The 24,442-nt window shown below is 50.4% G+C and overlaps 1 protein-coding gene and 1 non-coding gene across 2 annotated transcripts; both read right to left on the reverse strand.

The window, feature by feature from the left end:
• Positions 1–1,308: 1,308 nt before the first annotated feature.
• Positions 1,309–19,469, reverse strand: Npr1 (natriuretic peptide receptor 1). Its single transcript, XM_008855324.3, has 22 exons — positions 17,949–19,469; positions 17,052–17,251; positions 16,084–16,197; positions 15,568–15,703; positions 14,969–15,060; positions 14,189–14,324; positions 13,965–14,049; positions 12,926–13,046; positions 12,244–12,318; positions 11,940–12,017; positions 11,480–11,584; positions 11,153–11,224; positions 10,895–11,051; positions 10,079–10,234; positions 9,699–9,867; positions 8,770–8,916; positions 8,535–8,658; positions 8,355–8,423; positions 7,909–8,083; positions 7,616–7,714; positions 2,048–2,139; positions 1,309–1,911 (listed from the first exon to the last, which is right to left on the reverse strand). The coding sequence occupies exons 1-22, from the start codon at positions 18,664–18,666 to the stop codon at positions 1,849–1,851; spliced, it is 3,183 nt and encodes a 1,060-aa protein (XP_008853546.1). The 5' UTR covers positions 18,667–19,469; the 3' UTR covers positions 1,309–1,848.
• Positions 19,470–24,221: 4,752 nt separating this feature from the next.
• On the reverse strand, positions 24,222–24,293 carry Trnam-cau. Its single transcript has one exon. It is a non-coding gene; the product is annotated as a tRNA-Met (tRNA).
• Positions 24,294–24,442: the final 149 nt, after the last annotated feature.

Consider the following 24,442-nt stretch of genomic DNA (forward strand, 5'->3'; position numbering starts at 1 on the left):
ATAAAACACAGAGAGGGATTCCTGTCTTTGAGGCAGAAACAGGAAGTCTCTAATTCAAGGCTAGCAAGATCCCGGCTCAAAAACCAAGGGGCTGGGAGTACAGCTCAGTGGTGAAGCATTTGTGCAAGCCGCTAGGTCTGAACTCTTGGAGGAAAAGGCCCCACTTCTTGGCTCCTGATCCTCTCTGATTCAGACTGTACCAATTATGTTATTCCTATTGTGTGCCTGCCATACAGTACTACAGCGGTTCTCAAATGTACTCCACAGATTCTGGGACCCCCAAGACCCTTTCAGGGGATAGGTAAGATGAAGTGACTTTGATAGTACCAACACAGTGCCTTTTTGACTACGCTGACATTTGCATCAGAAGTCAGAGCACAACAGGAGCCAGTGAATGGCTTCTAATAGATCAAGGTAGCGGCACCAGACTAGTCTTCATGGTCACACACTAAAAGGTTCATTTCTCTTGCTGGGCTGCGGAGATAGCTCATTCTGCAAAGCACTTGCCTTGAAAGCTCAACGCTGGGGAGGTGGCAGGAGACAGGAGGGTTCCTGGATGTCACTGGCCAGCCAGTCTAGCCTAAATGGTAAGCTCTAGGTGAAGGAAAGAGAACCTGTCTCAGAAGAGTTGGATGTTTCTAAGGATGACATTAGAGGGTGTCCTCTAGCCTCCACACACATGTGCATATACCTCCCCCCCACACCCATTTATAAATGAAAAAGGAATGTCCTTACTTAAGCCAAGTGTGGTGGCTCATGGTTGTAATCCTAGCACTTGGGAGGCCAAGGTTATTGGGTAGTTTATTTTTTGAGACAAGATCTCATTCAGTTGTCCATGCTGGACTTGAACTCATTCTGTACCTCAGGCGGGCCTTGAACTTTCTTTCAATCCTCAGCCTCAGTAGCTGGGATTTATAGGCTTGTGCCACCAGGCCAGGGGTTCTTTCTGTTTTAATTTCTAACATGATCAGCATCCACAGATATGATCCACATAAACAAAAGCTTTTGGGGAGCTCTTAAAGTTTTAGCATTGCTGGGAAATTCCTCTGGTGTTCTGTGGTCTCTTCAAAGTTAAAGGTGTATAAACAACAAAAGGCTGGGCATGGTGGCACACACCTTTAGTCCCAGCATTCGGGAGGAAGAGACAGGTGATCTCTGTGAGTTCGAGGCCAGCCTGGGCTACAAAGTGAAAAACCCTGTCTTAAAACAAAATAAAACAAAGTTGAAGATAACTCTTTTGGAAGCAAAGAGTAGAGAAAGGAAATGTCTGTTTTCCAGCAACCCTCTCTCCCTCAAGAAGAGACACCAAGACTGGATTAAATACTTTAATGGTCTCTGCTCACAGGAGAAGCAAGGCAGCCCCTCTTCACAGCCCTGTTCTCCCCGTGCACTATGTCCATGACTGGGGGGCATGAGGAGTCTATTTGTAACCCAGGTGGGCTAGGCCCCGATCTAAACTGTCCACCTCTCCATTCTTCTAGAGTCTCTTTTCGTATTTCCCCTCAGGTGACAATTTTCCCTTTCAGTAAAAGTCACAGTGGAGCACAGTTAAGGGCAAAGGAATCACTTTCCCAATCCGGCCAGCCCAGTAAGGGTGGGCATGGTACATGTGCCTACACCAGTGCGCCTGTGCAGGACCATGTACTTCAGTCAGTCCTGTAAGCTTCAAGGGTCCCCTGCATCAGTCCTTTCTCAGAAGTCACATATGGTGACTCGATTTTGAGACAGCCCAGGTCCCTGGATCCTTCCACAATAGTGGGGGACAGCTGAGGGAGAGGCAGACACTGGGCACATCTGTCATCTCTGGCACAGGGAAGGGAAGTGAGGAAGGACAGCAGGAGAGGTAGGTCAGCCTCGAGTGCTACTTCCCCGCTCCCCAAGGAGCCAGTAGGTCCGAACCTTGCCTTTGCCCTGGAGGAAATCAAAAGAGGAGACTTGGTAGGGAGTAGCACACTCATGTTCCCAAATCACTTAAGCTTAAGGCTGGGAGTGGCCTTGGGGCCCCAGGACCTGAAGGGGTGGTGAGGGCAGGGGTTTCTCTCTGTACCTTCATTTCCACATCCCCTCGGAGCTCCAGCTCAAAACCATCGAACTCCTCCAGGATAGCCTTGGTCTCAGACGACAGGTGGATCTTCAGGGCTGGAGGGGACAGGGGAGAAGGAAGGTGAGGAGCACGAGGGATGGGAACAGGAAGGTGCATGTTCGCATTCCAGGAATGCGGGCAGATTACTGCTTTCCCTCCTTCCTTTGGTTCAGGAAGTCTTAATTCACAGAAGTCTCACCCTGTTCATGCAGTGTGTGACTATACTGACTGTTCTAGAACTTGAGAGCTGTGCTATGCAATACATTGTCACTAACTATGTGGGCCTCAGTTGATAAAACTAAACATAGTTAAGCCAGGCGTGGTGGTTTACGCTTTTAAGCCCAGCACTTGGGAGGGAGAGGCAGGTGAATCTCTGTGAGTTCAAGGCCAGCCTGGTCTATATAGTGACTTCCAGGCCAGCTGGGGCTACAGGGAGACCCTGTCTTAAAAAGACCAAAAAAAAAAAAAAAAAAAAAAAAAAAAATTCAGATACTTGTGTTATTCTTTTTTGAATGTGTAACTAAGATAAGTGTTAAGTGTTGTGACCCTATATGATTGTATTGGGTTATGAGACACTAAAGGACTAGGCATTCCTTGAAGACTGTATCATGCATTGGTCATTGTATGGTGGGATAGTCATACCATGTTAGGAGGTGAGATTATGACCTCACCATTGTTTTCATTTGAAAATTAAGCATGACATAGAGAGATGTTATTGGGTGTGAAGTTGACAAGGGGTGGATTTGTGATGGCTAATCCTGGGTATCAACTTGACTGGGTCTGGGATTAACTGAAATGAGAGAGATTTTCTTGATTGGATCATCTGAAGCTGGAAGACACACCCTGAATGTGGGTGTTACCTTCTGATGGCAGCCCGTATAAAAGGCCATGGCAGAGAAGACCACTTGCTTTTTGTTGCTTGGTTGCCTTCTCGCTGGTGAGTTCGTCTTGCTACTGTAGACTGAAGACTAGCTGATCTTTTGGAATTCGTCAGACCTTCAGCACCAGATTGGGACTACTGGGACATCCAGCCTCATGGACTGAGCGACTACGGATTCTCAGCCTCTCCAGTGTGGTGCAGCCATTGTTTGGACTACTCAGATTCTATCCTGTGAGCTAAGCTGATAAATCCATATATATATATGTTCATTCTACCGTTTCTGTTTCTTTAGGGAACCCTGACTAATACACTCTGGATCATGGAGTGATCTCAATATAAAGTCCTCATTGTTCTTCCTGCCACTTTCCTTCTCCTTTACTATGACTCTTCAATACTGTATAGCACTCTAGCCTTGGAGCTAGAGAGATGGCTCAGCAGCTAAGAGAGGACCTGGGTTCAGTTCTCAGCACCCACATGGTAGCTAACAACCATCCATAACTCCAGTTCCAGGGGATCTGATGCCCTCTTCTGACCTACATGAGCACTGTACAACACAGGTACACTTACATACATGCAGGCAAAACATTCATACATATAAAATAAAAATAATAAATAAAATATCTAAAAATTCAGTGCCTCAATTACGCTGAACACATTTCTTCTCTCTCTGTCCCTTGTCCCTCCTTCCCTCCCTCTCTCTTTTTTGAAATAGGGTTTCATGTAACCCTAACTGGACTCAACTTACTATGTAGCTGAGGATGACTTTAACCTCATGATCTTCCTGCCTCTACCGCCCAAGTGCTGGGATTATAGGCAGACATCACCACGCATGGTTTATAGGGTGCTAAGGTTTGAAACCAGGGCTTCATGCATGCTAGACAAGACTATGGATTGAATTATACTCTGAGCCACTGGGCACATTTTAAGCAGTCACTAGCCATATATTACTCATAGCCACCATATTGGACTGTGTGGGTTAGAGAACATCTTTATGACCGTGGAAAACCCAATGGGCAGCACTGCTTTTGAGTATCACCTAATTCCCAAGGGACAGTACTGCACTTAGGAGCTCACACTATGGACGCTGCTTTGCCTCAGTGTAGAGCTCAGCTTGGACACTTGCTTGGGTAACTAATATAAATTGTGCTTCTTTTTCCTAATCTGTAAAACGCTGATGGTGATCGTACCCATCTCAAAGCATGGACTTAGATTTCCAGTACCTCAGATCAACACCTAGAGCATTCAGTAATATCAGATAAAACATGGCACATAGGAAACATTGAATAAAGTGTTGCTGTCACTGTTACCTGAGGCAATACTTTGGGGCTTTGTTTGTGTTTTTGGAGACAGGGTCTCACTTTGTTGGCATAGCTGGCCTGGAACTTGCTATGTAGACCAGGCTGGTCTTGAATTTATAGCGATCCACCTGCCTCCACTTCCCAAGTGCTGGGTTTAAAGGTGCATGCTGCCATGTCTGGCCTACTTGGGGTGTCTGTGTGTGTGCACACAGTGTGCATGCATGTGCACACATGTGGAGGCCAAAGGTCAATTTCAGGTGACTTTCTCTATTGCTCTCTACCTTATTGTTTGAGACAGGGTCTCTTACTGAACCTGGAACTCACAGTGGAACTTGTTTTGGCCAGATTCAGCTGGTCTGCAGGCCCCCCAGGATCTCCCCTACCCCCAGGGCTGAGGTCACAGGCATGCTGTCATGCCCAGCTTTCAGGGTGCTGCTGGGGATGCAAACTCATGCCTGCACAGTAAACACTTTACCCACTGGTTCTTTATTGCTCCCACTACCACTGGTTTTTTTTTTTTTTTTTGGTCTTTTTGAGACAGGGTCTCCCCATAGCCCCAGCTGTCCTGGAACTTGCAATGTGGACCAGGCTGGCCTCAAACTCAGAGATCTGCCTTCCTCTGCCTCCCAAGTGCTGGGATTAAAGGCATGCACCACCACGCCCAGGTTGTGAGGGGTAGTTTTACTCTGAAGCCTGGAACTTGGAATCCTCCTGCCTCACCCCCCCACCAAGTACTGGCATTACAGGAGTACACCACAGTGCCTGGATCAATACTCTAAATTTCTGTCTTCGGAACTAAGACAGTGCAGGAGGTCTGTCCAAGCTGTGTAGGAGGTCAGTGAGGGGGTGGGGCCCACTCTTCCCACACTTCCTGTGGCCACTCTCTGAACTCATAATCTATGTCTTCATGGTATCCTCTATTGTTCACCCACTTCTGAGAATGTGCTGCATGAGGAACGGGTCTCAGAGAAAAGCTCTCTCCTACCCACAGCCCTGAACATAGGGGGCAAAAAATTTGCTGACCCCAACCTCTCTGGGCTTGGCCAGCTGCCCACCGTGAGGCTTAGACGAGGTCCACATGGACTCCTCAACTGACTTTCAACCTGGTGCTGAGTAGCTGCTTCATAAATATTTACCAAGCCGAACTGTGTCAAATATAGCAGGAGCTATAAAATTCCAGCATTTGGGAGACTGTAGAAAGATTGAGATCAGCCTGGCCTTAAAAAAACCCAACAACAATAACAATCAAAAACAAAACTAGGGTGGTGTACACTCCTGTGACCCCAGCACTTAGGTGAGCATAGAAAGATCAAGGACTTAAGGTCAGCCTTGGCAACCTGAGATACTGTCTCAAACAACAAGGAGAATCACCACCTAGCAGGCAGATAAGCCAAGACCAAAGAAGACCGAAAGAAGGGGAGCAAACAAGCATTTATTGGATTCCTACTGCCTGCCGGGGGTTGTGTTGTATTGAGAGCAGCTGAGGCTCAGAAAAATTGAATGACAATTGTATGCTTGGCTCTTCTCTTTTTTAAAAAAGGAAGAAAGAAAGAACTCCCAAAGGCAGGAAGGGCTCTAAGGGACGAATGCCCGTGTACTTTTTTTTTTTTTTTGGTCTTTTTGAAACAGGGTCTCCCCGCTCTCCTGGAATTCACTACGTAGACCAGGCTGGCCTTGAACTCACAGAGATCTGCCTGCCTCTGCCTCCCGAGTGCTGGAATTAAAGGTGTGTGCTACCACACCCAGCAAAAAGATTATTTTTGAAAAAATAGTTATTTGTACTTTATGTGTATGAGTGTATTATCTGTATTTGTGTAAGTGCACCCACGTCATGCAGTGCCCACAGAAGTCAGAAGAGGGTGTTGATTCCCTGGAACTGGAGTTAGGGACAATTGTTAGCCACTATGTGGGTGCTAAGAAAAGAACTCAGGTCCTCTGGAAGAGCAGCCAGTGCTCTTAACCACTGAGCCATCTCCTCAGCCCCCCAAATTATTTTTTTAATTAAAACAAATTATTTGCACTTGGGAGGCAAAGGCAGGCAGAGCTCTGAGAGTGAGACCGGCCTGGTCTCCATAGCAAGTTCTAGGCCAGGTGGGGCTACAGGGAGACACTGTCTCAAAAAGACCAAAGAAAAGAAATTTGTGTGTGTATGTATGTGTGTTTTGCCTTTGTGTATGTAAGTGCACTTATGTGTTCAATGCCTGCAGAAGACAGAAGAGGACATAAGATCTCCTGGAACTGGAGTTACAGCCAGTTGTTAGCTGCCTTGTGGGTACTGGGAACTGAATCCAGGTCCTCTGCAAGAGCAGCCAGTACTCTAACCACTGAGCCATCTCTCCAGCTCCCCATAACTCTTAAAAAAATTTTTTTTGTTACATTTACTTATTTATTGTGAGTAGGGAGGGGCATGTGGAGGTCATAGGACAATCTGAGGAAATCAATTCTACCATGTGGGTCCTGGGGATTGAACTCAGGTCATCAGGTTTGACCAGTGTCTTAACCCACAGAGCCATCTCACCAGTCCCTGGGCATTGTATTTTGTTTTCACATCCTACTGAGTCCACAAATCATCTGTGTGTGTGTGTGTGTGTGTGTGTGTGTGTGTGTGTGTACATGAGGTATTCAACATTTAATTATAAAATGAAATTTGTTTCCTGGGCTGGTAGCACAAACCTGTAATCCTAGCTACGTAGAGGCTAAGGAAGGACAATTGCAAGTTTGAGACCATCCTGGACAACTTAATGAGACTTGCCTCAAAATAAATATAAAAAGGTGCGTGCACGCCTTTAATCCCAGCACTCGGGAGGCAGAGGCAGGTGGATCTCTGTGAGTTCAAGGCCAGCCTGGTCTACATAGTGAGTTCCAGGACAGCTGGGACTACAGGGAGACCCTGTCTCAAAAAGACCAAAAAAAAAAAAAAAAAAAGGTGCACGCGCTTGTTAGATGGCTTTGCCCATTTGTAGGCTAATGAAAGTGTTTTGAGCAGACTTAAGGTAGCTAACTAAGCTGTGATGTTCATAGACTAGGTGGAGTAAGTGCATTTTTTGACTTACAATATTTTCTTTTTGAATAGTGTCTCATATAGCCCAGGTTGGCCTTGAATCAATATAAAGCTGAGGCTGATCTTGAACTCCTGATCCTCCTGCCTCTGCCCCCAAAATGCTGGGATTGCAGGCATGTGCTACCACACCTAGCTAATATTTTAGTTTACAATGTGGGTGTGCATGTATTATGAAAAGGCAGTGTGGCAGGAGAGGAAGCTGGGAACTGGCTGAGGTTCTGGGTAGGCATAAGCAGCAGCAGGGTGCCTTGGTGACCCCCCTTCTCATTCCTTTTAAGGGAGGGGCATCCTACCTTCCCCATTAGATTCCATTCTTGAGGCCGTGTTAACTGTGTCTCCAAAGAGGCAGTAACGGGGCATCTTCAATCCTACCACACCAGCACACACAGGACCTGAGAGGGGGAAAGGCAGAGAACAGAACCCAAGGGTGTTAAAGGGAGGTAGGTGGGCATGCCAGTAGAGGTGAGAGTTAAGATATGAGGTCCCATTGTGTGGGGGAGGGGATAAGAAGCCAGGCCCAGGGACAGTTGTGCATTCCCCAGCTCCATCCCCTAGATCTTCCTCCTCATGCCTTCAGATGTCTGACCTGTGTGGATGCCAATGCGCAAGCGCAGCTGTTCTTGGGGCCGATGACGGATTCGGAAGGAGCGGACGGCATCCAGCAGTGCAAGTGCCATGCGGGCCACCTCGCGGGCATGGAGCTGCCCATTCCGTACTGGGAGACCTGACACCACCATGTAGGCATCACCAATGGTCTCCACCTAAGGGGTCGGCAAGAGAATGCAGAACAGGAGGGCTGGAACTTTCCCTGTGCCATCTGCTTGTCACACCATGCCTGTCATTCTGTTCCCATCAGCCTGCCTGTCACTGTATTCATCTCCCATCCCTACGGTTTCTCTATCATTCCTGGGTCGCCCTGTGTCACTTTGCCTATGTCCCCTGGTCTCCTCTCACAGTCCATGTACCCCTCAGGATTTTTTGTAACCCTGTCCATGTCTGCCTGTCTCTCCCCTTCCCTACTCACACCCTCACCTTGTACACATCGAAGTTGTCTATGACAGCATCAAAACAAGTGTAGAGGTCATTGAGCAGGGTCACCACCTGGAAGGCAAGAGAAGCCAAGACTGGGGAGTGAGGGCCTCTACTGGGGACAGAAGGAAAAAGCTAACCACAAGGTCAAGCTACCCAGCCCGAGGCTGAACCCCAGCTTACCTGCATGGGTGTGCTCTCTGCTGACAGGGCTGTGAAGCCCACGATGTCACTGAAGTAGATGGTAACACTGTCAAAGGCCTCAGCCTGGACTGTCTCTCCTCGCTTCAGCTGCTCAGCCACGGAGCTGAGGGGTGAGGGCAGGTACAGACAGAGGTGAGGTGGGGTGGGGACTGGATGGTGCGGAGAGTGCACACGTGCATGTGTGGTGAGCTTGTGTCCAGAGGCGAGCACTCACTGAGGCAGAATCTGGTAGAGCAGGGCCTCGGCCTTATGCTTCTCCTCCAGGTATGCCTGTGTCCGCTCCTCTACCAGCTCCTCCAGGTTGTTGGCATACTGCTCCATGCGTGACAACAGATTGTCCAGGATGTTGCTGCTGTTCTCCCTGAGGGCCATGGGGCATAGTGGGGCTGATGAAATATAACTGGTCCCGCCTGGAGTGCCCACACTCAGGCATTTACCCTGCCCAGGGTTTTTTGTTGTTGTTTGTTTTTTGCAGAACTAAGGATTAAACCTAGAGTTTCCTGCTTGCTAGGCAAGTACTCTGTCATTGAGTTACTGAGCTGCATCAACCAACTTTTTTTTTTTACTTTTTGACAGGGTCTCCCTGGAGCCCCAGCTGGCTGGCCTGGATCTTGCTACGTAGACCAGGCTGGCCTTGAACTCACAGAGATTTGCCTGCCTCTGCCTCCCGAGCGCTGGGATTAAAGGCATATGCCACCATGCCCGTCTGGATATCTTATTTATTCTAGTTGAACACAAGTGAGTTTGAAGGAGGTAGAGGTGGAGAGGGGCAGGATCAGCTGAGGCAGAGTGACAAGTGGCGGAGGGCATGGTGGGCCCCAGTGGGCACTCTGGAAAAGGCAGACAGAAGGAAGGTAGAAGCTTTCAAGTAAGGCTGAGGCTACAGAAGGAGGCGTGAGAGCCTGGGGCATGTGGCTCTATCACTGAAAGGTCTGGGGGTCAGTACAGAAGGTGTCAATGTTGGTGGACGAAAGGGTTATGAATGTTAGGAGCCTGTGGGGGCTGCCAAGTCACACAGTATCTGCCTATGAGGCTTTGCTGGGCTGCAGTGGGCTCCCTTTGCCACTGTAAGGACAGACTTAAGTGTGCGGTTTATGGCTGTGGTGGGGAGGGGTTTCAGGGTCTATAGCTAACACCAATAACCTGTTAAACTTGCGCAGTGCCAGACGAATCTGCTGGAATGGTGGTCGCTCCTGTGGGTCCTCTGCCCAGCACCGCTGCATCAGCTGCCCCAGCTCCTCCAGGTGGCTCTGCAGGGCCATGGAGGGCCGGAAGGGGGGCTGCTCACCCCGAGTCACTCGCTCTATGATCTCTGTGTGGAAGGGGGCAAGCATTACTAAGGGCCCAAAGGGCAACCAGCTGGGGCAGGTGGATAAGTCCAGACCAGAACATGGAGCAGAGGCACTGGTAAGAAACTGGTCACTGGCAGCCATGGTGGTGGCTGAACCCCACTCCAGTAGGGTCCCATCCCTCTGAATGGGATTAGCTGAGATTGGCAGAGGTAGGGGCCATGCGGTCCTTACCTTTTGGGCTGAGGTCCAAACCTTCCACGTGGAAGACTCCGCTCCTCAGGGCGATCTCCTGAAGGATGATGCCGAAGCTATACACATCACCAGCCTGGGAGCCTCTTGCTGGCGGTGAAGACATTCTTAGGAGCTCAGGTGCTGTCCACAATTTTTCTGTGGGTCAGAGATCAGAAGTAACTACTGGAGGGGCCCCAAAGCTAGGGGATAAGGGACCTCATATTCTAGGGAGAAGAGAAAAACTAGCAAATAAATAGCATATTTCATGCCCCTCCCCCAATGCTATAATAAAAGTAAAGTAACATAGTACAACAATGTTGGAGAAAAGAAAGCTTCATTCAGTTAGAGGGTTAAGAAAAGCTTCAGGACTGGGGAGATGGTTCAGTGGTTAACAGCACTGGCTGCTTTTGCAGAGGACCCAGTTTGGTTCCTAGCATCCACATGGCAGCTAACAACTGACTGTAATTCCAGTTCCAGGGGATCTGACACCCTCTTCTGGCCTTCACAGGCATTGCACAACACAGGTACACTTACATACATGTAGGCAAAACACTCATACACATAAAATAAAAATAAAAAAAATAGAAGAAAAACTTTGAACAAGGCTGTGTTTGGGACACATGATACAATGCTGGGAGCTAGAAGAGGCCTAGAGATCATTTAGTCTGACCTCTTTTTTTTACCAATGAGGGTTGAGCCTGAAGGCAGGGGAGATGTACCCAAGTCCAACAGAGGCCTCAGTTTCCCTTCTCAGGCAGATCCCCTACTCAGCTATGCTGTCAGCAGGGGTTGGGGGGGGTCAAGAGTTAAGCTCACTAGCAAAGAGTGTGTGTCCTTGCTCTGGTTCTGGGTCCCTGAAGCTCTCAAGCCCGTAGTCAGTGATCTTTAGCACAAAGCGCCCATCTACCACACAGTTGGATGACTTGAGGTTCCCATGGGAACAAATGGCCCCGTTGTGTAGAAACAGCATTCCCTAGAAAATTTGGGGAGGCAGAAGTCTTGGGCATGAATGGGACACCCAACTATAGTCAGAGGAAAAGCCCTTCCCCGACATCCAGTGGGTTCTGTGCTTACCTTGACGATGTCATTGGTGAGTGAGTAGCGAAACATCCAGTCCAGGGTGATGCTCTCATTTTCAAGAATATCCTGCTGGGGCAGCAAGAGTCAGACCCCTCCTGGGAGAGGGAGGAGGGTACAAGGGGCCTACTGACATAAACTGGGAAAACAGAACACATGGATTTACTTTAATGCCAGCACACCCCCACCATCAAATACTCCCATTTTACAGAGAAGGCCAAGAAAAGCCAGAAAGAGGGAAGCTTGCCTGGGCTCATACAGTTAGGGGGGCAGAGCCAGGGCTACAGTCTAGGTTTCTTGACTCAGTCCTCTTGTCCCACTCACCTGCAGGCTTCCACGGGGACAGTACTCTGTGAGGATACAGATGTTGGGGGGGTCAGTGCAGGCACCCACAAACCTGGTCAAGTGTTCATTCTGTACATCCCGCATCTGCAAGTGAGGGGCAACATCAGAGGCTGGCAGAGACTTTGCACCTCACTCAGTGTCCATCCCTAGTGATATCCACCCATGTCCCTTTGCATGCTCTTTCTTATGGTCTGTTCCCTGCTCCCTCAGCCTCTGTGCTCTCTACCTGCCAGGACAACATGTCTGGCCCCTTGAGGATCTTCCTAGGCTATCCCCAGTGACCTCTTATCTCTTTGTCACTGATCCCCCTCCTCCCATCCACAAGATTCAAAGGCCCATCCCAGGCCTACAGCTCCCTCTATAATCAGTTGTGTTGGCCGGTCCTCTTTGTATACCCATGGGACCCTTCCCAGGCCAGGGCCTCACTCCCGCACATTACATGTTTCAGCTCAAACAGGACTTTTCGAGTCAACTCAATGCGTTTCCGGTTCACACGTTTCACAGCCACGAGGTTGCCCTGAGCAAGAAATGGACACTTGCTGTTCAGGGCATGGCCTGGGACCTCCGCCTACTCGGACAGCCCACATGACCTGGGGACACACCCATCCCATGCTTCCAAAAGCCCATTCCCTGGCCCTGTAACTCCCACTTGCTGCCTGGGAGCTCACTCCAGGACCCTCCCTTAGTCCTCAGAGCATGCTCCACCCAAGTCCTGAGGACCAGCAATCTTTCCCCAGGCCCACCTTATAGTATGCTGTCTTGGCAAAGACTTGGAACTGGCCCTCTGTGGTTAGCAGGGAGCCATAATTGGAGCCTCTCTACAGGAAGAAGAACAAGTCAGCCCTGGGTCCAGTCTGCATCCTGAGAACTTGAGTTCTAGATTCAACCACCCTGATCGTTATCTGTGTCACCCTCCTGAGAAAGGATCTCACTTTTTAGTCCAGGCTGGCCTGGAAGTCACTATGTAGCCCAAGCTAGCCTTAAACTTGCAGCAGTCCTCCTGCCTTGGCCTCCCAGGTGTTAGGATTACAGGTGTGAGCTACTGTGGTGGCTGTCACCCTTGGTTATGCACCCTATCATTTATTATTTCATAGTTTTATCTTTACTTACATGATCTCCTTTGACACTGAAAGAGCCCTCAGATCACCATCTGAGACAGTCTCAGAGAGGGCAAGCTTACACCCAGTGAAGCAGCGCCAGGAGTAGAACTGCTCTTTTGTTTCTGTTTTCATCAGACAGGGTCTCGTTCTGCAGCCCAGGTTATCCTCAAACATGCAGCAACCTCCCTGCCTTAGTCTTTCAGTGCTGGGATTATAGGTGTGAGCCACCTCACCCACCTTTCTACTTTACTCATCCGTATACCCCATCAGGCACTGCCCTTGGTGCCCAGATATCCTGTCCCCCAAGAGACAGCAATGTTCCTACCCCGCTCAGGGTCAGCCGGCTGCCAGCGCTCCGAAGATGCCTTTCCAGGCTGCTGGGCTGCAGATCTTCCCAGCGTACCCGCCACAGCTCTGAGGCCAGCTCCTTCTCCAGCTGCATCTTCCTGGGGTGGGAAGCCTGCACCTGAGCCCCTAGCCCTGGCGGGGTGCACAGCAGCCCCTCCTCAGAGTCCTGAGACACTCCATGTGCAGAGTTAAGTTGGGGAACTCTGTTCCCTGAACCGAGTCAGGAGGCCCTGGGGCAGGGGCCGGGGCAGCAGAGAGGGGAATTCTATCTCAGGGGGACTTTGAGGAAGTCCCCTCAGTTTCTTTGGACGTTGGGGGCCTTCAAATCTACTTTATTCTTAAATATTATTGGAATGTAGAGATGTACTGTGTGTGGAAGTGCCTGGCACACAGTACATGCTCAATCAGCACTGACTTGTTCCCCTCCCTCCTCTTTCCTGTTTCCTTATCTCCCCCTGTATTTCCATTTCCTGCTGCACTGGAGGGCAGGAGTGGGGTTCTCTCAGCCCTCCTCTTCAGGCTAGGGTCAGCACCTGCTCCACAGCAGGGCTCATCATCAAGGTCAATTAATCTGGGCCAATTCCCTAAGGTTTTGAGCCACTGCTTTCCATCTGGCCTCAGGATAGCAAAGAGGGCCAGTGCCACACCAGAAACTGCTATGACCTCTCTCCCCAAATTCTCTGCTTCCTCTGACATCTCTGGATGTGGCCTTGCAATGATGACCCAGTCAGAACCGACCTGACTGGCCCGTGCCTTCCAGCCTCCATTCTGGAGCCCCTGACACCTCAATGAGGGAGTAAGATCTGTGTTCTTTGCCCACCTGCGGCTCCCTCCCAGTCCACGCCCCTTCCCACCCTGTACTGGCTCCTGTTCCCTTCTTTGTCTCTTGTCCTTTTTCTCCTCACTTCCTTCAGCCTGTACTTGCTGTCCCTTCTTCCCTCTGTATCCCTCTCATCTCTACAGCTGGCTCTCCCTGTCTTCCCAGCCCCTCTTGGCATCCCTATGCCTCAGCTTACCTATATATGAAGAAGGACACAATCAGAAAGCTGAGTAGGGAGAGGCTGCCCACCAGAGCCAGAACCTCCAGGGTAGAGAAGTGGTCTGAGGGAGAGACAATAGGAAGAAGAAACCATGTAACAGTCAAGTGAGATGATAGGAAGAAAAGCCAGGAGGAAAGAAGCCTGTTTTAATTCCCCTGAGGAGGAGGCAGTGGCTCCAAACAGGGCTGGAAAATAGTCACCTTGGTTGCAGGCTGGGTCTTCATTGTCAAAGCCACATTTAGGGATGTCAGGAGGCGGATATCCCAGAGGCCAGAACAATTTACGCTCTGACACAGTCACCAGCTCTTGGGAAGTCCCATTATAGTTCAGTACAACCTGAAGAAGATTGGGAGTGGTGGATGCCTGTAGCCTCTGGCATTGTCCTGCCTCCACCTGCCTGTCTCTGCTTCCAGGGCCAGTATCTGGGTTGCCAACTACTTATCAGTTTCCTGCTGTGACTACACAGGTCTTCAAACCCATGCCCACGGGATTAGAGGGCAAAAACTTGAATACTACTCAAAGGCTTTATTGAGCAATATCCACATGAAGCCCTGCCCCTATTGGGGGAGGGGGTTGTAGCACTGAAACAGCACCTCAGTTCACACTCTCAGACCTAATCCACATGATCCACAGATCCAGGAAGTCTTCTCTGGATCTGATTCTTGGTACCTCTGACCTTAGTCCCTTCCTGTCCCTGTTACACTCACACACCCGCATAGAGGCATTCCTCTTGGCCCCAGAGTCCCTGTCACAGAGTCCCACCTGTCTTAGGAACTCCCTAAGGGAAGGACTGTGCCTGAGGGGGAGCATATGTAGCCCAGTCATTTTGGTTGCTCCCCAGATTGGAGTTGGGTCTGCCTTGTGCAGGAGTCTCATAGATGTCTACAGAATAAGGGGATGCCTGGCAGGGCTGTAAGGGAAGGATAGGAGAGCAAGACAGCCTTCCGGACTGGTACTGTCTTTTGGGTGAATAAACCTACCCTGAAGGCACCCGTCTCTGGATCCATATCCCAGAGGGAGAAGTCGGTCTCCCGATCTCCATTGCCGTCAATTTTCAGATATCCTGTCACACCTGGGGGCATGGGGGAGGAGGGCTGTGTTTTGAGAGAATGGAAGTTCAGAGATGCCCCACTTCATTTCTTTGTCCCAACCCATCTGTCTGCCTGCCTGCCTGCCTGTCTATCTGTTTATCTATGTTATAGACATAGATGCTGTACATAGATGCATGAATAATGGTGAAAGGTGGAATGGGTTGCAGTGGGAATGACAGATCCGGCATGTAGAACTTTTTTTTTTTGAGGCAGGGTCTCACTATGGTAACCCTGGCTGGCCTGGAACTCACTAAGTAGACCAGGATGGCTTGGAATTTATGGAGATCCACCTGCCTCAGTTTTTGGAGTGCAAGGATTAAAGGCGTGTGCCACCATGCCCAGGCCATGGCATGAAGACCTTTATGAAAGTGAGGAAACAGGCTGGGTAAAAGATTCCTCACCACCTCCTGCTTGGACTCCTGGGGCCCACTCTCATCCCATCCCCACATCCCCAAAGCAGCCCATTCCAGCTCTCTCCAGGCCCTAACCTTGGAAGCTTCGGTTCCACATCCGCTGTGTGATGTCCTCCCCATCAGTGACAGATCCCCCCTGTGCTAGAGTCTCTGTCACTGCCTGGACATAGAGCAGGAGCCCGTCATGGAAGAATGCCGGAATGGTGTTCTCCTGTAGAGGCAAGCAGAGTGAGTACGGTGCTGTGGGCAGAGAACAGGAGGCTCTAGGAGCTTGGAAAGGGATGCAGAAAAAGCCACATTACCCAGATATGACTCAGAAAAGGCAACTTTACATTGACCACTGTTCACCACACTGAATCAGGCTAGATAGGACAGGATGTGTCATTCTCATTTCCCTGAGAGGATCTTAGGTTCAAGGGGTGAACTTGCCATTGTCCCCTTCTATTGTCAGGAGAGACAGAGAAACAATAGGAATGGAAAGACAGAGAGACAAAATGCTGCGATTGTTGAAAGGACAGGATCGAGACTGGTACAGGGCCATGGAGCAGGGGCTGGAGATCCGGGTTGCAGGGCCTTAGGACCCCTTCCTACCAGGCCATCCTCCATGGTGAAGTTGAACTGCTCATGAACCAGGGCTTTTAGCTGCTTCAGGAATTCCAAGTACTCAGGATTATCCGGTTCTTTGTAAGTAATGATTTTGGCAGCCTAAGGAAGGGGTCAGTGAAGAGAGGAGAGCTGGGAGCTGATTCCAGTCCTCCCAGTATCTTGGGGTCCCAGTTGTTTGGGATCCCACCTCCCAGACCCGCCTCTCTGTTTAGGTCAAGGTCAAATTGTATCCTGGTTCCTGCATGAGGTGGCATTTGTGCTCAAACAAAAGATTCAAGTCTTAGGGCTGGAGAGATGGCTCAGCGGTTAACAGCACTGGCTGCTCTTGCAGAGGACTGGGGTTCAATTCCCAGCACCCACATGGTAGCTAACAACCACCCTAACTCCAGTTCTAGGAGATCTGACACCCTCTTCGGGTCTCCATGGACATTGTACTTACATACATGGAGGCAATACACTCATACACATAAAATAAAAATAACGGTCTGGAGAGATGGCTCAATGGTTAAGAGCATTGGCTACTCTTGCAGAGAACCTGGGTTTGAGTCCCAGCACCCAAATGGCATAACAAACATTTGAAACTCCTGTTCCAGGGGATCTGACGCCCTCTTCTGACCTTCACAGGCATTGCACAACAGGGGTGCAGTTACACACATGCAGGCAATACACTCATACACATAAAATAAAAATAATAAAATATTTTTAAAAAATATATAACAAATAACATTTTAAAAAAGTATTCAAGTCCTGTTCAGTCTATGGGTCTTCACTCTCCTCCTACTTCAAGCCCATTCTACTATCTGTTTAGCTTCTGGCTCTGAAGCCCCCACATCCCATTGAGGTCATTTCCAACTCTCTATGAACATCAAGAACTGATTTTCTGGGATTCTTTCAGACACTTGGGAGCACAGTGCTAACAGCTCAAACCTTGGACTTCAAACCCCAGCACTCACCTGAAAGGCCTGGTGGGCCCTGCTGTCCTGCCCATCTCCTCTCTCCCAGGGCTTTCTGGGAGCAGGGCCCTGAGCACCCTGAAGGCTTTGTCCAAACACGTCCAGGTGGAAGAAAACATAGTCCTCCCCAGTCAGTCCAGCATCCAGGGCTAGAAGCATCAGGGTCCTGAAGGCATCTGGAGAGCTGCAGATGTAGATAACTGGAAGGGGAGAGGGAGTGAGAGAGAGACAGAGAGACAGAGACAGAGACAGACAGAGACAGACAGGGAGACGGAAACAAGAGAGACAGAGACAGAAACAGAGATAGAGACAGAGAGAGACAGAGACAGAGACAGGGAGACAGAGAAAACACAGGAACCCAGCTAAGGCACAAAGAAGGGAATTCCGAGCTTCTAGCCTTTTTATGGCAGCAACTCCTAGCTCAGTCTGGGTGTTGGCAGGGGAGCATGGAGGGAGGGAAAAGGTGTGCAGGGAAAGGGAAAGGAGGTGAAAAGGGAAGATTAGGGCTGGGGAGAGGGAGAGAGGGGAGCAGAAGGTGGGCCAATCCAGGAGTCAGAGAGGAGAGAATGGCCAGCTGGAGAGGGGACTGGCGATAGCCTGTGTGGGAGCTTTGGAAGAGAAGCTGGAGGGGGGGGGGGAAGCGCTAGGGACGAGAGAAAACAGAAGGGGAGATGGACCGAGCTAAGCTAGTGCTGAGTGCAAGACCTTGCTTTCTGCTCACGGAGGTCGGGAAGGTCAAGGGGAGAGGGTAGGAGTGTAACCGGTGAGGGAGGGGGTAAAAGAGAAGGAAACTCGGAGGTAGGAGGGCCAGGATGGCGGTGTCCCTGGAAGCCAGGCCCCCAAAAGAGCGAGCCAGACGGCCAGGCGCCCGCCTCACCTCCGCCCTTGGGCCCTCACCTCGGCCCTTGCGCCGCACGGTCCGCAGCAGCATGGTATAGTGGTCCTGGTCGCCCTCGGCGAACTCCTGGTGGTCCACCGTGATGTTGAGGTGGTCACGGACCCGCATGTACAGCCCCTCCACGACGAAGAAGCAGGGTCGGTCTCCGCCCGGCGGGTCGGCGTAGAGCACTAGCGCCTGGCGCTCCCAGCCCAGCCGTCGGTGCAGCGCGGCCACGAAGTCGCCGAGCTTGGCGTGGCTGGGCCCCGCGCGCGTGGTCAGCGCGTACTCGTCCTTGAGCCCGAAGCCCAGCGCCGCGGCGCCGGCCGTGAGCAGCGGCACCCGCCAGTGCGCAGTGAAGCGTCCCACCGGGGCGGCGGCGTACACGCAGCCCGGGCCCAGGAACACCGCGGGGTTGTGCTCCCACTTGAGGTCCACGGCGGCCAGGGGCGCGGCGGTGTCCGAGCAGGCGCCCGCCGCATTCTCGCTGCTGCCCAGCACCGTGCGGACCGTCCAGCCCGGCAGCAAGTCGGGCCGTGCCTTCACCCGCGCGAGAGCCAGCTCCACGGCCGGTCCCACGCGCGTCCAGGACCACGGGTACGAGGTGTTGGCCAGCGGCAGCACCACTGCCACCGTCAGGTTGCCCGCGTGGCCGCCCCGCAGCAGCAGCAGCGGCGGCAGGAGCAGCAGCGCCCGCAGGCGCGGCCGGGCACGCGTGGGGCGTGGGGGGCCCGGCATGGCCTCAGAGGGCACGGCGAGGGGCGAGCGCTCCCAGCATGGGCTCCTCAGGCTCAGCCGCGCGCGCCTGGCATCTCCCGAGGCCCGCTGCGCGTGGAAGCTGCGACGGTCAGAGCTGCCAGCGCGCTAGGCGGGGCGCAGGGCACCGTGGAGCAGGTGGGGCAGGCCCAGCTCCGGGGGGTTGGGGGGAGACCGGCGGAGCAAGGAGCGGGAGAAATGTTCCGGAGAGCTGGGGAGCGGGAGCGTCGGGGAGGAGACTGCTTGTGGGCGCGCGCCGGCCCCAGGACTGTGCCAGAAGGGGCGTCCGGCCGGCTCGGGCTCCGGCCGTCCGGGGGTGGGGGAACGAGGAGGTCCCCAGCCAAGCAGAAACCTCCCTCCCGCAGGCTTCCCCTCCCAGACTCGGTGACCGAAGAGTCCGCAGAGCCAATCCCCGCTCTTTAACTCCTTTCTCCCAGCTCTGGGTGCCGAGGGCCCCCACCCCGCCGCGCAGACCCTGTTCCCGATGCTGCGCCACGCTTCCTTCGCCGGGCTGCACCCGCGGGTGGGGCGCCCTGGCCGCCAGGAGAGAAGGGCTGAGGGGCCGTGTGTGGAAGCAGGCTCCGGGCCCTGGCGCCCCAACCTGTCCCTCCTTTCCTACCTGGCTCTTAGCGAAGAGGGCCTGGGGCTGATCTGGGATTTTGGCAGAAGTGTGTGGACTAAGGGTTAGGGAGGGTTATGGGTTCCTGGACCAGGAGATCGAGTAGAGGTGAGCTAAAGTCTAGGTTACCTCGACCATCAATGAGTTCCTCCCCTTTCCTCCCCACCGCCTCTCACGTCGCGCGGATTAACCGGGCAAGATGACCAACCAGGTGGGAAGGTGGAGTTAACTCCTCAGTTCCCTATTAATGGTGGGAAGTGGGGAGAGAGGGTGGGTGGCTAGGGGAGTAGAGGTGTAACCTCGAGTAAGTGTGTTTTGGGTAGAGGACTATTTAAACTGAGATCTGTGCTGACCGGGGCACTTGGTGTTGGAAATGATCATTAGAAGAGTAAATTGAGAAGGGAGTTTTGGTGCACCAGACAAGACTGTTGGGCTGCTGGTCCAGAGCGCTGTGGAGCTAGTCTGCCCTCTAATGGTCATTAGGATTCATGAGCAGTATTTCGCCACCAACCTCCCCAGCCCTGTGCCCAATAGGTCAGCAAACAAACATTTCCAGAGGATCTTATGTGTCAAATGCTTAGGGCATAACGATGAATATACAGTTTGTGCCTTTGAGGACAAATACCATAATACAATCTACTTTAAGCACTGCAGTGGAGACATGGATGAATTGTTAAGGGATTCAGATGAGGGCTGTTAATTCTAGTTGGATAAGGGCCAAGGAAACCTCCAAAGACCTTCACTCTACAAAGATAGAAGGATGAAAAGGGCATTTTGCATCTCCCTGTAGCCCCAGCCAGCCTGGAACTCACTATGTAGACCAGGCTGGCCTCGAACTCACAAAGATCTGCCTGCCTCTGCCTCCCAAGTGCTGGGATTAAAGGCATGTACCACCACACCCAGCTTGGAGTATATTTTCCATATATGAGGTTTTAGGAGATACTTTTTAAGGAGACATTCTGTAACCCTGGATGCTTTGCACTCACTATGTGTCCCAGGCTGACCTTGACTCGCAGTGGCCCTTCTGCTTCAGTCTCCTGAGTGTTGGGATTACAGGCTGAGCCAAGATGCTGGCTCAGATTTTTTGAACATTCTTATTGTCTAAAACTGTTGTCCCAGTGGCTAATTCGAAATGGTAGATCTGGTTTGTAGTCTATTTTATTTATTTGTCTGGTACATGAGCATTTGGACTTCCAATTTTTCTTTTTTTTTAAATGTGTATGTTGTGTTTTGTGTGCATGTAAGTGCACCATGAGGGCTTTGGATCCCCTGGAACTGGAGTTAAGGACAGTTTGTAGCCGCCATGTGGGTCCTGAAAACTGAACTCAGGTCCTCTGCAAGAGCAGCCAGTGCTCTTAACCACTGAGCCATCTCTCCAGCCCTGGTTTTTGTTTTTTACATTATGTGTGTGTGTGTGTGTGTGTGTGTGTGTGTGTGTGTTGCAGTGTGGGTACACACATGTGAGTGCAGGTATCCTCAGAGGCCAGAAGAGGGCCTGAGATCCCCTGGAGCTGGAGTTAGAGGCAGTTGTGAGGCACCAAACTCAGGTCCTCCGGAAAGCAAACTCAGGTCCTCTTATCTGCTGAACCATCTCTACAGCTCCCTGCTTTTAAAAACAGATTTTTAAAAAGTGTGTGTGTGTGTGTGTGTGTGTGTGTGTGTGTGTGAACTAGGTATGTATGGGTGCACTTAGAAGCCAGAAGTGGGTATTGAATCCCCTGGAACTAGAGTTGCAAGCAGCTATGAGCCACCTGACATAGGTGCTAGAGCCTGAACTCAAGTCCTCTGGAAGAGCAGCCAGTGCTCTTAACCGCTGAGCTATCTCTCCCGTTTCCTATTTTTCTTGAAATATTGTAAGAATTGGCAATTTAGGTCCTGCAAAAGTTTTAACGTCAACTAAGGCTGAAGCTGAAGTTCTGGGAGTATGACCCGCTGTGTCAGGCTAGAAGGAATGGGTAACTAGCATTCCCTTCCTTCTTCCTCACCTCTCCGTCCACAGAATCCATACCAACGTCATAATTTTTCTCTAGAACAGCAATGTCCTTATGGACCTTAAAAAAACTCCTCTTCTGCTGGGTGTGGTGGCGCACGCCTTTAATCCCAGCACTCGGGAGGCAGAGGCAGGTGGATCTCTGTGAGTTCAAGGCCAGTCTGGTCTCATAGTGAGTTCTGGGACAGCTGGGGCTACAGGGAGACCCCGTCTCAAAAAGACCAAAAACAACAACAACAAGAAAAACTTCTTTTCTGGTGCTCACACTTGCTATTCTTCCAGAGGAGATCCAGGTTCAATTCCCAGCACCCACATGGTGGTTAACCATCCGTTAACTCCAGTTCCACAGGATCTGACACCCTTTTCTGCCCTCTGAAGGCACACATACATGCAGGCAAAACACACATACATAAAATTAAAACAAACAAAAACAACCAACAACTCTCCTTTCTCCATCTCCTCACTACATATGAGTGAACACCTGGCACACAGCAGGTCAAACTCAGTGGTCCAGATGATCCCATGCCTCAGCAATGGCAGTGGTGTTGCTCAGCATGCCCACTGCTCGTGGGTTAGGTCTCCACCAAGTAGTATGGTGAGGCTGATAATGCCAGCCTTAGGGCCATTGGACCAACAATCCACAAACCACAGTGTGTGGTCTTGATGGCAGCAACACATTTCCAGAGAACAACAGCCAGCAAAGCCATGTATTTACCATGATGAGGACCCATTTTACCATGTGGCCCACTAGCTCAAAGCAAACATTGGTGATCTCCACTCCAGAAGGCTATCTGTGTTAGGCTTTCTCAGTGACTGACTACAAGGAGATCTGTGACCAGAGGGAGACAGAAATGGAAATCCGTCAGATTAACATTCAAGGCTCCATCAACTGGAGGGAAGCAGTGACAGAAGACACCATCTGGCTGGCTAATAAAGCAGTTAAGATTAATATATGTTGGATGCTCAATATCAAGGTTTCTAGGACAGATGTTATAGATGGTCTCATAGTTTACCATGAAAGTGCAATTAAGAGTGCTCCAGGGTGGAGCAGTGAGGATGGAGTTGCAGGGCTCAATGACAGCTGTGAAAATATGGGAGGTTAGTTATGTGGAAAACTCCAGCTGTAATCACCTGAAAGATATTCCATCAGCAGCAAACTGAACCTAGAGCCAGTTCCTCACCAAAGCTGTAGAAAAATAAGACTTGCGCCAGGTGTGGTGGTGCACACCTGTAGTCCCAGCACTTGGGAGGCAGAGGCAGACGGATCTCTGTGAGTTCAAGGCCAGCCTGGTCTACATAGTGAGTTCCAGGACAGCTGGGGCTACAGGGAGACACTGTCTCAAAAAGAGCAAAAGAAAAAAAAAAAAAAAAAAAAAAAAAGAACAGATGAAGCTGGGCATGGGGGCATAAGCCTGTAATCTCAGCACTTAGAAGGCTGAAGCAGGAGGGTTGCTAGGAGTCTGTGTAGTGAGTTCCAGGGCAGTGGTACATAGAGAGATCTTGTCTAGAGAGACTGTCTAAAAAAACTCCCAAAAGCAAAAAGAAAAAAAAAATCAAAAAATCAAAACCCCCCACAAGGGCTAGTGACATGGATGGTAAAGGTGCTTGGTGTGTAAGCCTGACCACCTGAATTCGATCCTTGGAACCCACGTAAAGATGGAAGAGAGAACTGACTCCACAACATTTTCTTCTGACCACTACGTGTAGGCCATGGTCATGGCATCCCCATCCCCAATCATGCACACATGCAATAATAATAATTAAATAATTTAAAGGCAAATCTAGGGGCTGGAGAGATGGCTCAGTGGTAAGAGCACTGGCTGCTCTTGCAGAGGACCTGGGTTAGGTTCCCAACACCTACATTGCAGCTAACAACCATCCATTACTCCAGCTGCAGGGGATCTGATGCCCTCTTCTGACCTCGTCGGGCAACGGGTGCACTTACAGTGATGCGGGCAATACACTCATACACATAAAATAAAAAAAGGAAAATCTAGTCTATATTCATAGAAATCAAAGTGGTCATTAATTACCTTTCACAGGTGATAAAATATGTATTTTTAAAAAAATCTTACTTATTTTTCTGTCTATGAGTGTTATGTCTGACTATAAGTGCACTCATGTTGTGCAATGCCCTCCAAGGGCATCAGATCCCCTGGCACTGGAGCTAGTGATGGTGTTAGCTGCCATGTGGGTGCTAGCATTTGAAAAACAGTCAATGCTCTTAATGGTTGGGCCATCTCTCCAGCTCCTTTATCCTAAAAAGAAAAAAAAAAAAGTATTACATGCAGGCAATACACTCATACACATAAAATAAAAATAAAATATTTTTTTAAAAGTAGAAAAAAAATTATTACACTTATTTACTTTGTGTGTGAGTGTGGGTGTGTGCAAGCCACAACATGCATGTGTGCGAGTGTCAGAGTGTGTGAGTGCCCACAGCGGTTCCTGGGGGATCGAATTCAGGTAGCCGGGATTGGTGGCAGTCACCTTTACTGGCTGATCCATCTCACTGGCCTAATAGAAATATTCTTTGTTTTAATCTAGGTGGAGTTATATGGACTACATTTCTGCAGTAGTAAATATTGCATCAGTAAAGTTCTTAGAAGAATCATACAGCAGCAATAATTTTGAGCGAGTAATGATGGTAAATGGAGTTATTCCTGGTATTTTCACAAAGGAAAAGTTAGGTTATGTTTTCAGGTGCAGTGGCAGGGGCCTGAAATTCCAGCATTCGGGAAGCTGGGGCAATGGCATTGCTGAGAGTTCCAGGCCAGCTTGGGTTACATAACAGGGTACTGTGCAAACGACAGTGACACAGACCCTGTTTGGGGAAAAAACAGTTGAAGAAAAACAGTTGTATCTTCGTGGTAGAATTCTTACTCATCTCTCTGGAAGGCCAGAGAGGAAAAAAACAAAGTACTCCGATAGCAGAGGATGGTTTCGATCCATCGACCTCTGGGTTATGGGCCCAGCACGCTTCCGCTGCGCCACTCTGCTACCTACTACTTAAGAGCCTTCGCTATTCCTACACAAAATTATGTTGCATCGGCAGTCCTGGATTCTCCCGCCACCTAGCGCCTAGTGGAAACCGTGCGTTTCTGTTCCGTCTCGTCTGCCCTTATTGGCTAGCTGCTGACACAGGAGGG

This window comes from Nannospalax galili, unplaced genomic scaffold, assembly GCF_000622305.1.
Source record: "Nannospalax galili isolate Female #2095 unplaced genomic scaffold, S.galili_v1.0 scaffold591, whole genome shotgun sequence".
In the NCBI taxonomy this organism is placed as follows: domain Eukaryota; kingdom Metazoa; phylum Chordata; class Mammalia; order Rodentia; family Spalacidae; genus Nannospalax; species Nannospalax galili.